This window comes from Tachysurus fulvidraco, chromosome 22, assembly GCF_022655615.1.
Source record: "Tachysurus fulvidraco isolate hzauxx_2018 chromosome 22, HZAU_PFXX_2.0, whole genome shotgun sequence".
NCBI lineage: Eukaryota > Metazoa > Chordata > Actinopteri > Siluriformes > Bagridae > Tachysurus > Tachysurus fulvidraco.
Genome location: NC_062539.1, coordinates 12,689,402 through 12,706,209, shown reverse-complemented (window position 1 = coordinate 12,706,209; position 16,808 = coordinate 12,689,402). Strand labels below are relative to the sequence as shown.

Genomic DNA, 16,808 nt, shown 5'->3' with positions numbered 1-16,808 from the left:
ACCAGTTAAACATGCTGCATTAAATGTTTAGGTTTAAATTTAGAATCTAAGGTTTAAATTTAGAATCTTTATAAGCAGGTTTATAGTAATGCACTTGCTCTGATGCTTTATCGTTTCTATAGCAACAGCTCATTCACAGGGACCCCAACAGCACACACTCCACTGATAATAAACAGGTTTAAAAAAACATTGATGTGGTGAAGATTACTTGAAGTCAGGAGATGGTTTTGTTTGTGAAGATTTCCCACATCTTCAGCAAAAAGAGTTTTTACACTTCTTCAGTATGACAATCTGCGATTTTTATCTTTTAGGCAAAACAAAGAGGCACTCTAAATGCATTAAACATATAAATATAAGTTTATATATGCCTAGTGGTTAAGGCATTGGATTACTGATCAGAAGGTCATTAGTTTGTTTCCCAGGTCCACCAGGCTGCCACTGCTGGGCCCCTGAGCAAGGCTCTTAACCCTCAGTTGCTCAGTTGTATAATTTGAAATAAAATCTAAGTAAATGTAAAGAGCGCAGGAGCATCTGAGCAGAGATCAGATTTAATCACTTCATTACAGCGGCCACTCGGCAGAGTAAGATCTTGGCTTTTTAGGGGGTTTATTATGTGCTTGAACAAACTGTTTTCAGCATTTTAAGTCCAGCCTCATCAAGTCTGTGTAGTCAGGGAGCGTTTTACAGAAGACACGGGGGAGGAAAAAAACAGGTCTGTGTGGAAGAAGCCAAAATCTGCCTCGCTTCAGGGAAGTTTGGCGCAGTTCTTAACACTCGCATCCTGATTATCGAGGAAAGAGCGAACACAGCAGAACCCTGTGTGTGTGTTTGTGTGTGCATGGGGACCTGAGGGAAACAGCGAGGTTCAGCTGAGCCCAAGAAAAATAAAGGCCCTGTTCAGCCTATTTCTCCCTCACCTTAAAATCATCTCCATTTTTGCATTCCATTTCAAATGCACTTTCTCTTCCTGTGGTGTGTGTGTGTGTGTGTGTGTGTGTGTGTGTGTGTGTGTGTGTGTGTGTGTGTGTGTGCGCGCGCACGTGTGTGTGTGCATGCACGTGTGTGTGTGTGTGTGTGTGTGTGTGTGTGTGTGTGTGTGTGTGTGTGTGTTAACATGTCAAAAAGTTGCTTTCTTTCTATTTTACTCCAGAGCTTCAGCATCAGTGCTAGTTTGATCTTGTTTTTATTTTGTTGTTGTTTTGCATTCGTCCTCCTTGAGACTTTCAGGTTTCCTCAAGCTCCTCTAGGTCTTTGTGTTTGGAGTGGGTTTTTTTTTTTTGAGTCCCTGCTCTCCTGCATATCTCTCCTGAAATGTTCAGAGATGAATTCCACATGGTACCGGATGGGAATGCGGACTGAAACACGACCCTCCTCCATTCCTGCAGGATGCTGGAGCTCTGGCTCCAGAGCTGCGTGTCTGATTGACGTGTTTTCTTTCTGTCGGCAGCTGAACCCACGCCAGCAGCAGCTCTGACCCTAACACACTTCCTCCACACATTAAGCTCCAATCGGTCACTCGGGCTTGTGTCTCGTTATCCCCCATGCCCTCTCCATCATTTCATCACATTATTACACTTTTTGGAGAAATAAATGGGTTTTAAATGTAGCTCAATGTGATTTACAGCTTATTAAAAAAGAAATAAAAAACAAAACAAAACAAAAAACCACCAGGCTGAACTCCATAACAATAATTTTTACAATTAAACGAAAATATTAAAAGTAAGTATGAAATAAACTCAATAATAATAATAATAATAATAATAATAATAATAATAATAATAATAATAATAATAATAATAATAATAATAATAATTGAGGTAAAAAAATCTGAAGGGTTAATAAAAGATAAATATAAATATAAATAATGAAGGACTTGTGCAGATGTACAGTCAGTAACAAATACATATTTGAATTTTTTTTGCATGCTCTCCTGTTCTCTTTAATATTTAACACTACTCTCTGTACCTCTTGATGGCAGCATCTGCCTTACCCATGATGCTTCAGGGCCAATGTGAGGAAGCGGATACACACAGACTCGAGGCCAATACAGTAAACGCACACAGAGAACAGGAGATAAATTGAGCATCAGTTCCTGCTGATGAGGTGATTTACACTCAGTGGAATCAGAGCCTGAACAGCAGCAGCAGCAATTTATTACAATTACAACTCAACTTAAACTCTCTATATATTAATACTAGACTTTTTATTGTGCACATTGTATTACTTTTTATTTACAGAAATTAGAAATTGCTTTGCTAATTTGCATATATTTTTTAAAAAAAATCTTTTTATTATTTTATCTTTTTTCTCCCCCTAATATTTCAGTAAGAATTATTTCATCACATAAAGACGTGTCCACACATGAACTACAGACCCCGAGCTAATCCAGTAGTGCTAATTTTTAGAAAGATACAGTATAGTTCAGTTTTGTGAGATAAACTGGGAGTAAATTCTGATGCTATTTTATAATTATCTTGAAAGGTTGAAAATACATTTACATTTACAGCATTTGGCAGACGGCCTTATCCAGAGCGACGTACATAAGTGCTTAAATCTCTAACATTGAATACATTAATGCTGGCTCAATGGGTTACATACTTAAGATACCATGAGTTTAAAACATTGTTCAAGTTACAATGAAAAAGTGTCAAAGGTTGTGAGGAAGCTCTAGAGATGTGAGGCACTAGTCACGCTCTGGGTATGTGATCACCTTCAAGGCTTCTGGACGTGTTCTTCACAACATTCAATAATTCAGCGTTCTTATAAAACTTAGAAACATGGTCAGACTTTTTAAATGAAAGGGACTGACTGACAGAATCAGTTCTTTAAGGTTTTTTCTTCTTTAAAATAAGAGTTTATAATATTATAGTAATAAGTTTATTGTTTATAGAGTAAAAAAAGTCATTTGTTTTTAAAGTCATTTACGGGAAACTTGATGTAACGTAAAATGTAACTGAACATTGATCCTGTTTTTTAGTTTGAAGGTTGTATCTTGTCTTTTTACAGTAGCATTGTCACATGAACTGCCAATAATTTACTGTTATATTTGCAGATTTTTTTTTAAACTCTGGTGTCCTCCAGTAGTTTTCCTTCCTATTCATATTTTCTGCCTGGTTTTGACGCTTTTATTCTTTCACATCAATCTTTTCCACCTGAGAGCCTCTGTGGAGCAGAACATCAGCAGCTTTCCTGCTTAAATCCTGAAGAAAGGGAGTTTTTGCATTTCTCTCATCTCTCCTGTTCCATGCGAGACAGAGCTCGGGCGCAGGTTTGAGACGAGCCACACGGCATACAGAAATGATTCTGGTTCCGCTTTCATGAACCTCAGAAAATGAGAACATTTTTCAAGCGAAGCTCGTACAGCAGCTCTGTCGCTGTGAAACACCATCACGCTTCTCCTTGAAAAGGCGAGAACTGCATGAGTTCACACGGTGATCCTGCGCTCTGTGCTTCGCTGCATTACAGGTGAACATGTGATTAACTTTCTCCTTCACAACCACTGAATATACATTTTTCAGTGTTAATTCATTTGTACCTGATCATAGATACCAGTTGTGTGGGGTTTTTTGTTGGGGGTTTTCTCACTGGTCCTGCACTGTTCTCTTTTTTGTCCAATTATATGCGAGTATATATGTCCCGCCCACGTGGGGGTCTTTCTCTACAGTAGCAGCTCATCAGCAGAAAAAATGGTTTATGTGTTTTTCCTGCACACTGTCCCCTTTTCTGACTGAGAATAAATGGTTGGATTTTATTCAGATGAAAGTGGGCAGACTTTGTGTGTTTGTGTTTTAGAGGATTGAATCTTGGATTATGATCACCTCAGTCTGTAAAGAACATGATTCCATCACCATCAGCAACACTGACACAACCTCGACTCTCACACATATGCCATATCTCCAATCGCACACTGCGTCTTTCTAGTATTTCATCCTGGTTAAATCCCCCACACCTGAGAAAAAGAGTCTTGTAATAAACTCCTCACTGCATATTTATTGAGTTCACTAAGCTGCTGTTGAGTTTATATTCAGCTGGGGTTTGGCCTGGTGTATCTGTAATGCAGGAAATCAGTCGAGCACTTCAACATGCAGTCAGTCTGACTTCCTCTTCAAAGGAATACATCATCAACAGAACTTTTTAGACATTTACAGGGGATTCTAATCTCTGAAGTGTACGACACTGCAGGAGTCAGTCCTGAACTACAGCATCTTTTTTTTTTTACATATACTTCCAGACATTTCCTTCTCCACTCATACACCACCTCTTTAAATTAGATGTGCCATATATCTTTAAATACCAAACCTTCATGCTTAATAGACCACAACACCTTCACACTATGATGATATGAGCCTTTACATAATGCAGGATGATCACACTCCCGCACACGGTGTAATATCTGAGCTATTATTAATCTACATATCAATCAAAGGAATAGTCTGGTCGAAAAAAACTCAACAACATTTTGCACCAAATTAAGTCCATCAGCAGAGACATGTTCAACGTCTAGAGTTTGTGTATTTGGTTTCTTGGACAGTCAGTTTTACTCTGCCTTATAGGCCATGCCCTTTCGACCCCGCCTCCTAATGTGCAGCGAAAAGCAAAAAACAAGATATGATCAGGCATAAAGAATTTACTGTTCTTGGAACACTGGAGACTTCTTCCATATCAGATAAACACGATACATACATCATTATCATTAGAGTGTCTGCTGTACATGTCCCAGTAAATGAAGCTTTACTTTAGAAACAATAGTTTCTAAAGGTTTTGGAAAGCATTTTTTTGTGAGTAAGAATGAATTTGTGTCCTGGTTGATCAACTTGCTTCTGAAGTAAAGGACATATTGTGTATGTTTAATCTAGTGAGATATCACCTTTAAACAGATGTGACACATTTTCTCCCAGGCGTTTCCGCAGAGCTGTGACACCTTGTCATGATTCCTTTCTCATATCATAGACAGAAAGTTTTCTATTATTTCTTTTGTCCCCAAAAAGTAGTCTCAAAGGCTTCTGTAAAAGTCGACCTTGAGAGCCTCTCTGAGTAAAAGCTCCATGTCGACAATCAGCATTGATTTGTGATCCATCACTCGTGTCGCTGCGAGTGCGTGTGAGTAATCATGCGCTCATGCTCAGCTTTAGCGCACCAAAATCAATCTCATTGTCCTACTGCTACTCACCACACGCTCACCTGATAAAGGATGCCCTGGTCTGACTGTAAAGTGTGACATTTGACCTTCAGTTGTTCAGACAATTTTTTCCAGCGTGCTCATAGATCTGTCTGAATCCAGAATAGAGCCATGTTCCAAAATATCAGGTTTAAAAATACAGCATCATTTTTAGTGCACTATATAGGGAGTATAGGGAGCTGTTTTAGATTGAGCCACATCCCAACATTATATTAAAGTGTGCATCACAGTACTACGGCACCTAGTGCACTTTACTAGCAAATACTGTTTAGAACGGCTCATTGATGAGCACAAGTGTATTAGCGATAATGATATTACAATTTTACTGATAATTGATATGTTAACAGGATGCAGTATTTGTTGTTGCATCCCCAGGGGTCTGCATGTGTCACTTTATATTGCTTTCATATGTATAATTATTTATGAGTGTATTGTTTAACTGATTATTGTCACTATGTTGTATGAAGGTGAAAGACTGATGTGAAATGTGCAACAATGTGAATGTAGTTGGAAGTCAAAATAGAGATCAGAGTGTGACTTTTAATCAGCACTTTTAAGAGGGTGTAAAACACTGAACTACACCGACATGAACAGCTCTAATAGGGTGAAGTAATTAAGCATCTTCACACTGCAGCCTTCAACACATCTAACCGCAAAAAAACAAAAACAAAAAAAAAACACACCACTGACTGAGAAAAAACGTACAGGAGGAAAATACTAATAAAGAGCCAAGTGTGACATCAATTAACCAAAAAAGCTTATAGATGCTCTTACTGAAGACAAACTGACACTAATTAGACCACTGCTGAATCAGCCGAGAATCCGTACTGAAACACAGAGTTATGACCTTCACCGCAATGGACCTTCACTGAGATTCTGATGCTTTAATATTATCTTAAATTTATTCTTAGTATTAGCTTAGCCTAAATAACATCAATATACCAAGCAGTGCTTTATAAGAACTGGCTAACATTTGAGCAGGTTTATGCTGTAATGTTATCCATTATCTGCAATGTCTGTGCTAATTCTTAACAGTGAGATTGCTCACTTTGGAAAGGTAGAAAGGTATCAGTTTAAACAGCTTGTAAACAGGTTTATATTACACAACAACTTTATATTTCTTTCTCAGTGGCCCGTGGCAGCTTGGTAGACCTGGGGTTTTAACTCTCAACCTTCCAATCAGTAGACCAACACCACGAAGCTACCACATCACAAGACTTTTTTTTTTTTTGACTCCATTGATTGAAGGACATGTGATGTTACAAAAGGATCTTATCTTATAATTATTGTCAGATGTCGTTCAGCCATATGTTACATTCATTAGGGTATTAATTTGATTAATAAGCATACTAGTTGGTTTGGAATGTGTGTGTGTGTGTTTTGACCACCGTCTCTTTCTCTCTCTCTCTCTTTCTTTCTTTCTCTCTCTTTTTTGTTTCTTTCTCTCTCTTTCTCTAAGATGTATTAGCACATTTCCGAAGATATTTACAGACATTTGAAAATTGTAATGGTAATTAGATACCAATTGAGCAGAGACATTTGTTTTATTTTTAATGTTAAAGTACATACGATTTATTTAATCTTCCTTTATAACTTAGCAGTTATGTTGTTATAGTCCTCATGAACCCAGAATTACTGGCACCCTTGGTAAAGATGACATTTGTGGTGACATTAGATTAAGGTCATGCAGGAATATATATATATATATATATATATATATATATATATATATATATATATATATATATATATATATATATATATTTTTTTTTACAGATTATTTTATATTTTAAAGCAATTCTCGTTGTAGTAAATAATTCTTGTATTTCGTGTCCTGCTCGACCACCGTAGTGCTTTCTCAACAAAGACAGGCAACTGACAGACAGAAATGCTATAGCTAATGCTAAAAGCTAACACTGATGCTAGCAAATCAGGGGGGGAAATTGAATATTTTCTCAGACGTTATTTTGAATTCCGTCAAAATGCGAACACAAAAACCCGACCGTATAAATGAAATGTATACAAACATTCAACCTGAAATTTTAGCTAAGCTTTAAGCTAACGACAAAGCTAAACAAGGCTGTCAAAGCGCACTCGTGCGTCACTACCTGACCGCGCATGCGTGAACACTGCGCACGCGCGCTTCGTCGAATAGAATCCCATGTTAACGTTTTTTAGCTACAATATAAGAAAAACGTCTTAAAGCTTCGTGAAGCTCAGGCTTCATGTGGGTTATAAAGAACAGTATGAGGACTGCGGTGAGCTGACAGTGTCCCAGTGGACGAACAGGTTATGAGGTGATTGTTTTCTTTTTTTAAATCATGAAAGGACAATGTGTTCTTATTGTGTTTGCTGAATTAGCTTAGATGCTAATGTAGGGCCTGAAGAAATGGTCTGCTGTTTATCACGTTATTTACCAGACTTTAATTCAGACTAAAGTGTAAATAACATGCTTTAGTACTAGAGAAAAAAAGACCAGGAGTGATTTAGTGTTTTTATATTCCATGTTTACATCTTATTTAATAGTCACAGATATTGTTATTAGTTCATTTCACTTATGACGTCATAATATAATAATGACCTGTTATTTCTAAACACCTACAAACGAGGGTCAGTGCAGCGTTATTACAGATTACAGCAAGGCTATTTTTGAGAGCATTTTGTCCCACACGTCTGTCAGACTGTCAGTCTTTAACACAGCTTGTGTGTCGTTTGTGGTTGTGTTTGCAGTAATGTTTGATAAAGTTAGGAACACTTGTATTTTATTGCATGAGTTCAACTTTTTGACACATTTTGGTGGTGTAATTATGGCCATTTACCTGCTACAGAGCTCTTGTAGCCCAGTTCAACTTGAGTCTTGTGTTTTTGTGCATGTCGCTCAACATCATGAGGTGTTTACGATATAAAACCCAATGTACACCTCATCATTTATATTACTGTATAACAGACTGACAGTCAGATTTGGAATATATATATGTGCAGCATATAACTGTCATGTTTTCCGTTTGTTTTTTCCCAGGCATGGTTGTCTCATGTGATTAGCGATGTGAAAGTGTTCACATTCGCCGCCACCGTCGTTCTTCTCGGGAGCAGATTTTTGCCACACATTCTCTCACAGGGAATATCCAGGATGAAGAAATTTAGTCTAACCACAATCAGAAAGTCATTGAGCATAAAAGGGAAAGAAGAGAATGAGTATGCTGTGTCTCAGCCAGACCTTTCGACTTCTTTTCCTTCAGAGCCTTCTCTTTATGGAGGCTGCTATAGCAAGGACCTTGTGGGTGCCACCTTAGATAACGGGGAATTGAAGGAATCGAAAACTCGCTCTAAAAGCGAGGGTCTTATGGGAACCCTGAAGAGAAGACTATCAACGAAGCAGAAACCAAAGGTCAAAGCCAGTTCTCCATCTGTTTGCTCGATCGATGATGATGCGTTCTCCTCATCGTCGGAGCCCATCACGTTCCGTGACTTGAAATCCCAGCATTCTTCTCGCTCGACATCTTTACAGAACCACCATTACAGCCCGACGCCATGGCCGCTCAGAGTGACGAACTCGGAGGAAACATGCAACTCCATGGTCAACGCTCTTATCCCGTCCAGCAACTCTACGTTGTCTCTCCAGAAAAGCTTTCTGGGAGACGAGATGTTTGACGGTCAGAGCCCTGACCCTCAAAATGGCGATCTAGAGATGGACGATCACGTGCCTGTAGTCATTGGTCTCACAGCTCAGGATTACATTCAGTATGCGCTGCCTTTAGACGATGGACTTTTCTCTGATGACGAAGCACCTCGGTCTTATTGCCTGGACGGAACGTCACCAATGGAGGTGTTGCCTCAGAGTGAGTGTTCTCTTCATTCCGATGAAGACGCCATCAGTCACGACCTCCTATCTCCTGAGGTTTTCATGGAGCCTTCAGTAAACCGTCTCATTCTGAACACTGCTAACGTTCTGCTGCATAGCTCACGCCTAGAGTCTCCTCTGCTACCTCCACTTCCTGTAAGCAGCCTTCCTGGGTTTGGTGGCACCCAAGTAGCTGATTCAGTTCTTGAACATCTAAGTTTTGATCCGAACTCTGCGCCAGGAGTCCAGCGGGTGTATGACGCTGTGCAGACCAGCGGGCCAATGGTAGTCACGAGTCTGACGATGGAGCTGAAGAAACTGGCCAAGCAGGGATGGTACTGGGGACCGATCACACGATGGGAAGCTGAGGAGAAGCTCGCAGACCTTCCAGATGGTTCCTTTTTGGTTCGAGACAGTTCAGATGAGCGCTATCTTCTAAGTTTGAGTTTTCGTTCTCAAGGAAAGACACTTCATACTCGAATCGAGCATTCCAATGGCTCCTTCAGCTTCTATGAGCAGCCTGACATGGAAGGCCACACCTCCATCGTAGAGCTCATTGACAACTCCATCAGGGATTCGGAAAACGGTGCATTCTGCTATTCCAGATCGCGCTTACCCGGGTCTGTCACCTATCCCGTCAGACTGACCAATCCCGTCTCACGGTTTATGCAGGTGCGATCGCTGCAGTACTCGTGCCGCTTTGTGATTCGTCAGTACACTCGTATAGACCTGATCCAGAAATTGCCTTTACCAAACAAAATGAAAGATTATTTGCAAGAGAAACACTACTGAGCCGAGTCGACAGGACGCACCTCGCTTCTTGCACTTTTTAGGATGTCATAACAAACAATCTTTCACACGTTGAATTCCATGTTTTTATATTTGTGCCGGAGGAAGCAGTGATGTTTGTTTTTGTTTGTTTGTTCAGTGTTAGAATAAGTAGCAGATGTAGTGTAAAGACGGATGTGTGAGTGAAGTGAACAGAGCGTATCGCTCCTGCATGCTCAGTTAGACGTCTGGTATTATTTCTGGGGTGAAATTTAAATTCAGGAGCAAATCCACTTACAAGGCAAGGCTAAGAGTTTGTTTTAATTTGAACACATTTCCCACAACGTGAACTAACAAATAATCGTTGGGTCCGAGGCATTACTGTGCTGTTTTGCCTTATGACTTATTTTTTATTTATTAATTTTTTACTTTTTTATTACAATAAGCACACTAATAAGCTACAAACCCGTCACATTTCACTTTTCTTTGCTAAAGAAAGAAACTTGGGATAAAATATGATGTCACAGGTGTTTTACAGTGTTTGGTTTTCCAGGGGTTTGATAACAGAAGAGAACGTTTTGAGTTATGTTATGAATCTAAAGACATTTTTATCAACTGTGAGTGAAACCTGAAGCAGGCTGAAGATGTTACACAGTTTAGAGAAAGAGCTAAATTGTAACACCAAATACTTTCAGAAAGAGTCGTTTATCACAAAATTCAGATCCGAGCATCTCCATCTTTCAGAACATGTTCTATTTGTTTCTTTTTATCACATCGATGTCTCTTTAAAAAGTAACGGATTGTCATTCGACGCATATCTTTTAGGTATAAATGAATAAATAAGGAATTCATGTTACAAGAACACATCTAGCTAGCAGCAGTGCTAGTAAAATTGAATAGCTTAGCTACGTTCTAAATAATTTAAACACACAGGTGTTGTTGCATCATGCTTGTGGCGAACTCGTTTTATTTGCGTGCTGTGTGCTAAATTTTAATTAGTACTAAAATGAATCTCAAGCTCAACATTGGCCAGGCTAAAAGCGATAGGCATAATAACGTTGGGTGTAAATAAGTCCCTGAATATTTCTTACAGAATTTAAACATTCCTTTAAATTTTCTCAAGCAGATTCCTCTGTGTTCCAAACCTCTGTGTTTTCTGTGAAAATGGAAATCCCATAATGCACTGCAACATATTAGCGTCTTCAATGGTAATGAAGTGTAAACTCCTCTGTCCTGAAGTTGTGGGAAAACTTCATGTTCCAGCTTTACCTCTGACTGGTACATACTGGTGACACTGGTTTCCAGTATAAATTTTACAGGAAACTTCATCAGCCACATGAACAGTTTTTAAAAAAAAAATTGTTTATCATCAGTGGAGCGCTTGCTGTATGTCAATTCATCAACACCTTCTGACCAATCAGAGTCCAGAACTCAGCAGCTCTGTGATGTCATGGTGCTCTAACTCTAACTGAAAAGTATTATGGGATGTCCCAGACACATGCTGCCTAAATTAATACTGGATTTAGTCTCCAATTCTGTCACATATGAAGGGAAAAGGATTGATATGAAAATCTAATGTAGAATGACACATGCTGTTTCTGTTGCGGGGTCATGTGATTTAACACCTTTTTGTTGGTGTGATGAGTTTCCTGTAGTTTTATTACATGTAGGTGAAAGACTGTGTTGATGGTCATGTGCTCATATTACACATTTACATCACCACAATGCGAAACATTGAAAAACATTTTATGTTCACAGTGAGTAACAATGGCATCATTTGGTGTTTATAACAATAGATTTAAAATAAAACTATCAGAAGCACATCTAAGTCATGTGTAGAGTTCATGATGACATCACACAGAATTTTGACCTTGTCCTTAAACTCTTCCTCATTATTGGTACTTATTATTTTCCTCAACTGTATCCCGGGCTTGTGTAGGAGCGACGTGACGTCGGCGTCTCTGTCCTGTGGATGATGGATGTACATATGAACGTCTGTCTCGCTGCTCGTCTCTGTTTTGATCCGTGGTGTTCTACGTGAGCGCTGATGCTCGTATGATGCATTACAGTGGCTTATCTCTTTACTTGAATACGTGTTTTGCTTTGCTCTGAGGTTAAAGTGCGATCATTTGATTTGTTTCTCCTTTCACGATGATTTAGTTTGTTCGCTGCTCACAACATAATCAACACCTTCACTTAGTGTTCCGCTCACTAACCGCTCAGCTTGGGTCAAAACTCAACTCCTGCGCTGTTGGACATCACATAATGTTAACTAGCTAAAGAAAATTAGAGGGACGATTTCTAGTGATTCGTAAAAAACAATATATATAACACACTGATGCATGTTAGAACGCTGTTGTGGGCGGAGCTTTGGTACAGTTTCAACACATGGTGAAATATCTCGCTCACTTTTCATTCTGTATCATTGTTGTACTTGTTTTTATATCTGTTGCTTTTTTTTAACCGCAAGGTTGTATTTTAAAGCTGCAGTATGTAAATCTTTAGCATTTGAAGACCACTTTGTTGACATGACCCCCAAATTTTTGTGATTAATATGATTTAGATCTAAACATTGAAGTTGTTCCTGAAAGCTCATGTTTGAATCTGGGAAATGTTCGCACCACTAAAGGCTAAATCTACTCAGATTTCCGACACAGCGACTTCGATGTTCGCCACATTTCAAGTTATTTTCCAATTTAAAAAAAACAATCCTTAACAGTCAACAATGACAAAAAGATGAATGAATGTGCTGCAGCTTTAAAATAACGCTGTGTTCATAGTGTCATTGTGGTGAATTTTAACTGGAAAGTGAAGAATTTGTCCGTGTTTTGTTCCTCTCCACCTTTTTACGATGACTCTTATTCTAGAACTATATACGAGGTTCATTTCTAAACAGTTTTTCAAAATACGGACAGCTGTGTTTATGCTGCTTTATAAACGTGAGCACAATAACGCTACCTGTGAAGACGTCTTCATCACGAGCGTCTTAAACACAAGGGCACAGAAACATTAAACTTCTCACCAGAACCACGTTTAAAGTGAAGATTTCGCTGTCGGGTAATTCTAAGTGTGTTTATCAGCACAAACCCGGCTGAAGGCTGATGTTTTCTGGCTTTAGGGAATGGAGAAAAGTTTTTGGGATTTTACACGTTTTGTTCTTGTTGGTACTTTTTGTTTTTTGTTCTTTTCTTGTGTTTGACTTCACGGCTGTTCTACGGTCCATGTGGTTTTACATCTAAATGTATGAATATTTTGGGAGGAAATTTTTGGTCATGGTGGAAAGTCAAAGGTGCGAATGTCACGTTGTGTTTTTTTGTTCCATTAACACATATCTGGGAAGTAGCTGTCCATATTTTCAGATGTTTTCACAGGAATTTTAGATCTTGGAAAAGGAAAACTGTTTGCTGTTTTTTATTATTGCACATTTGGAGCTAAATGTTTTATATCTACTCTGAAATGTAAATAAAAAAAGACTTATTCTCAATTTTGTGTTACTCTGTAGTTGGATGCTGTTTATAACTGTTACAGTCTGAAGTGCTTTAGTTTGGTTCATAGTCGAGAACAAGTAAGAGACGTTACTCCAAGTCTGTTACAAAGCAGTGAGAAAACAGAAACATGAAAAATGTTCAATGCAGGAGATTGTCAGTTTCTTAATAAAACATCTTGTATGTAATTACAAAAAAATAGACATTTTTTTTCTCTCTTTTTATACCATTTTCCCCCTTTAAGCTACGACAAGGCACCGCCAATCTGCTGTATCTTACTGTGATTGGCAGGGCAGAGATTAGGAGTAAGCCCCACCCACCCAGACAACAGGGACAGTTTTACTCTCTTGATCATATGAATTACAGCATTTATAAATCACAGGCTTAACCTGTAAACCTGCACCAGTAGCTGTAAGCTGAATTATATTTAGCCTATTTTATTTAGTCTAAGCTCCGCCCCTTTGACTGTACCAATAATATATTTCACTTAAAACCGTCTTGATGAAATTATGTAGCATTAAATTTGGTTTTTGGTTTTTGTGATTAATATGATTGTGGCATCCACAAACATTTAGCTCTAAACATTGAAGCTCCTGAAAGCTCATGTTTGAATCTGGGAAATTTTGTGGCTTAAAATAGCAACAGTGACATTGTTTTCTAATGTTCACACAGCTGCAGTTTTTAATGCAAACAGTTTTTAAATAAAACATCTCTGTTGCTATGGTGATATGAGATATTTTGCTTTTTCAGCTAAAGCAGCAATAAAAAACAAACAAACAAAAAAAAAACAAATGCAGAAAAGCAAATTCACGGTAGGGGAATAGACGTCACGTGACCTGAAACTCTTGCTTCCACATGAGTCTTCTGCCAGATAACCAAGGGGGTGTGGCTACAATCTGGAAACAATTTAAAAGGAAATGAACTTTTGGTTTGATGGAGGTGTGTGTGTATGTGTGTGTGTTTTGGCTTCCAGTATCTCCACAGTGCTTTATTACACACTACGAATCATCATCTGGATCTGCTCTCCCCGTCCCTTGCTTCTCTTTTTAATTGGTTTCGGTGGAGCTTCTCATCTCTAATGTGCTCCTGTGGGGCTCTAAATGGTTTTCTGCCGTCCCTCGACTGAGCTTTCTTCATTACAGTCGGCTCACATGCTGACGTTTTAGTTAAACGTGTGAGGAGAGAACGTGCAGGACATCCGCCACATCCTCTGGGTCATTAACACTCATCAATCTCCATAATCTTCCAGAACTCTTTCATGATGTTGCATGAGCAGACACTTTTTAGTGCTGATGCCAAATAAACTGTTTTATCACAGGAACATCGCTCCGTGGGGTTAAAGCTGGACCTCACAATGTTTAACTGGAGTGTCAGTAAACACAATGCTGGGTTTGTCTTCATTTCATTTCCTGTTTGGAAACTTTGTACAAGAAATGATGATAATTTACAAGCTCAATTCTGCTTAATTTACCCCCCAAATATACATACTTAGACCATTTAGATCCATTAAGTGTTCTTAATAGTTTCTGCTGGACGCACTGTAAAGAAACCAAAAAATGTTTGCTTTCATAAACAGTATTTCCTGTGGACTGCATCGTTTTTTCACAGCCCCAGAGTCTGTGGTTTGACCCTAAGTCCATGTTACTCTTAGCCTCGCCTCTTATACAGCGTTCCCATGTGAAGATTATTCACACAAAATACTTGTTTAATCCTAGGTGTAAAGTGTAGCAGCAGAACAGACACACAACATGGCAATACGAGTAGAGATATTTGTGGAAATAAAACCACCAGAGAGTTTTTTTTTTACATATATATTGTATAAGAAGATCTTACAAAAAGAAAGTGTGTGTGTGTGTGTGTGTGTGTGTGTGTGTGTGTGTGTGTGTGTGTGTGTGTGTCTTTACTCCTGCTAGTTTGACATTCTCTATACTCTGGATGGGGGGAAAAAGAGGAACCAGCGAAGTCATGAGCACTTTTAAATCCTAATTACTTTCTCTCAACTTACAGAAATGAACGAAGAAAAAAGGAATGATAACGATCTGCGAGATATAAGTCACACCTGCATGACAGCGGAGACTGTAGCACATCCTTCCGATGCCGGAATGCTAATAAAGTGACACGGAGGCACATCTGGAAACGCCCGGGCTTAAACTCCACTCAGGGGAGTGATGAATGTTGACGAGCGCTGCGGTGGTGCCGTGCTAACTTTCTCTTTAATGTGGAGACACATGCTGCGCTCAGAAACAGGCCTACAGGGGCAGCAGGCAGATGGCGAGGATTCTCACATAACGGTGCTGAAGACGTGACAAAAAAGCAAGAAGCTTCTTTACCTCCTCCTGATTCTCCCACAGTCAAACCCACAAATCCGGCTGTGCGCCAATCCTCTGACACACGAGAGTCTCTCTACGGCAGTGTCAAGTGTTTTCAGGCTGTTTTTTTAACACCTCCTGCTTCACCTTCCCACTCTGCTTTAACTCGCTGGTCTACTTCTCCTCTGGACAAATGATCTGATCTGCTCAGATTACAGGAATAACTGAGATGACGGTCTAAGCTTTGTTAGTGATTAGATTAGATTTTTATTATTATTTTATTTTATTTTTATTATCTTTTCATTGAGAAAGGTACAAAAGCCATTGGAATCTAGGCAGATGCACAAACTAGCACTGAGTGATAAAGTGTAGGAAGAGACGGTGAGAGCAGCAGAAAAATGCTAACACTTAGCTACTGATAAAAGAAAGCAGTGTTACAATAAACAGGCTTATTACAGACTAGCATTATAGCACCCAGGCTAAACAAAGCTGACCTTTTAACATTGTAGACCTAAACGTTAAGTGGGACTGAACACTCCAGCTGCGTGCCAAATCACACATTTACACACTGTTCTACTCCACTGAGTCTCGTGGCTCTTCCATCCCAACACTCCGACAGACAAGTTGTCTTACAAATGTCTTTTGTGTGATATTTATTTTTCACCATTTAACATATTTTGTGTATTCTGCTAAAGAAAGCTGCATCACGTTATGTGTGTTTGACGTAATTCTCCCTCGACTGGGAAATGGCTTCTACTTCCTATTAGGGAAAGTAAGTGTGAACCTCCTAACATTCACACTACACACTAGAGTACATAGTCCTTAGTGTGCAGTAAGTCATTTAAGATGCAGCTTCAGTTTCTAAATGATCTCTAGCTTGAATTTTGCTGTTATGAGAAACAGAGTAAACACACGGTGGTTTATTGTGTAGGGAACAGTAGATTTCAGGATTTCAGTAGAAGTCTGTTTCATAACTTTCTTACGTGACAGAAAAGTGAAGTGAAGTCCGTCTTCCCTGTAAAGGTGTTCATTAGATGCTTCCAGATTTTAAGGTGTTTGTGGTTCACCCTCACAGGCAGGAATAAACGTGTGGTCTCATTAAATTCACTCAGCCCCCAGAGGATGTTGTTCCAGAGCAGCGCGATCACCCAGCCGTCTGAAGCACGTGTGCGCTGTTAAAGCTCCAGGATGCTGCTATACATTATTGATCAGACCTCGTGCTCTCA

At 39.1% G+C, this 16,808-nt stretch overlaps 1 protein-coding gene across 1 annotated transcript; it reads left to right on the top strand.

Annotated features, from left to right (window-relative positions):
- Nucleotides 1-7,029: 7,029 nt before the first annotated feature.
- socs6b (suppressor of cytokine signaling 6b) lies at nucleotides 7,030-13,272 on the top strand. Its single transcript, XM_027142807.2, has 2 exons — nucleotides 7,030-7,476; nucleotides 8,199-13,272. Exon 2 carries the CDS (start codon nucleotides 8,310-8,312, stop codon nucleotides 9,810-9,812), a length of 1,503 nt encoding a protein of 500 aa, XP_026998608.1. The 5' UTR covers nucleotides 7,030-7,476; nucleotides 8,199-8,309; the 3' UTR covers nucleotides 9,813-13,272.
- Nucleotides 13,273-16,808: the final 3,536 nt, after the last annotated feature.

Excerpts from the sequence above, each read along its gene's own strand:
- socs6b (XM_027142807.2), top strand. The coding sequence starts at position 8,310 with ATGAAGAAATTTAGTCTAACCACAATCAGAAAGTCATTGAGCATAAAA.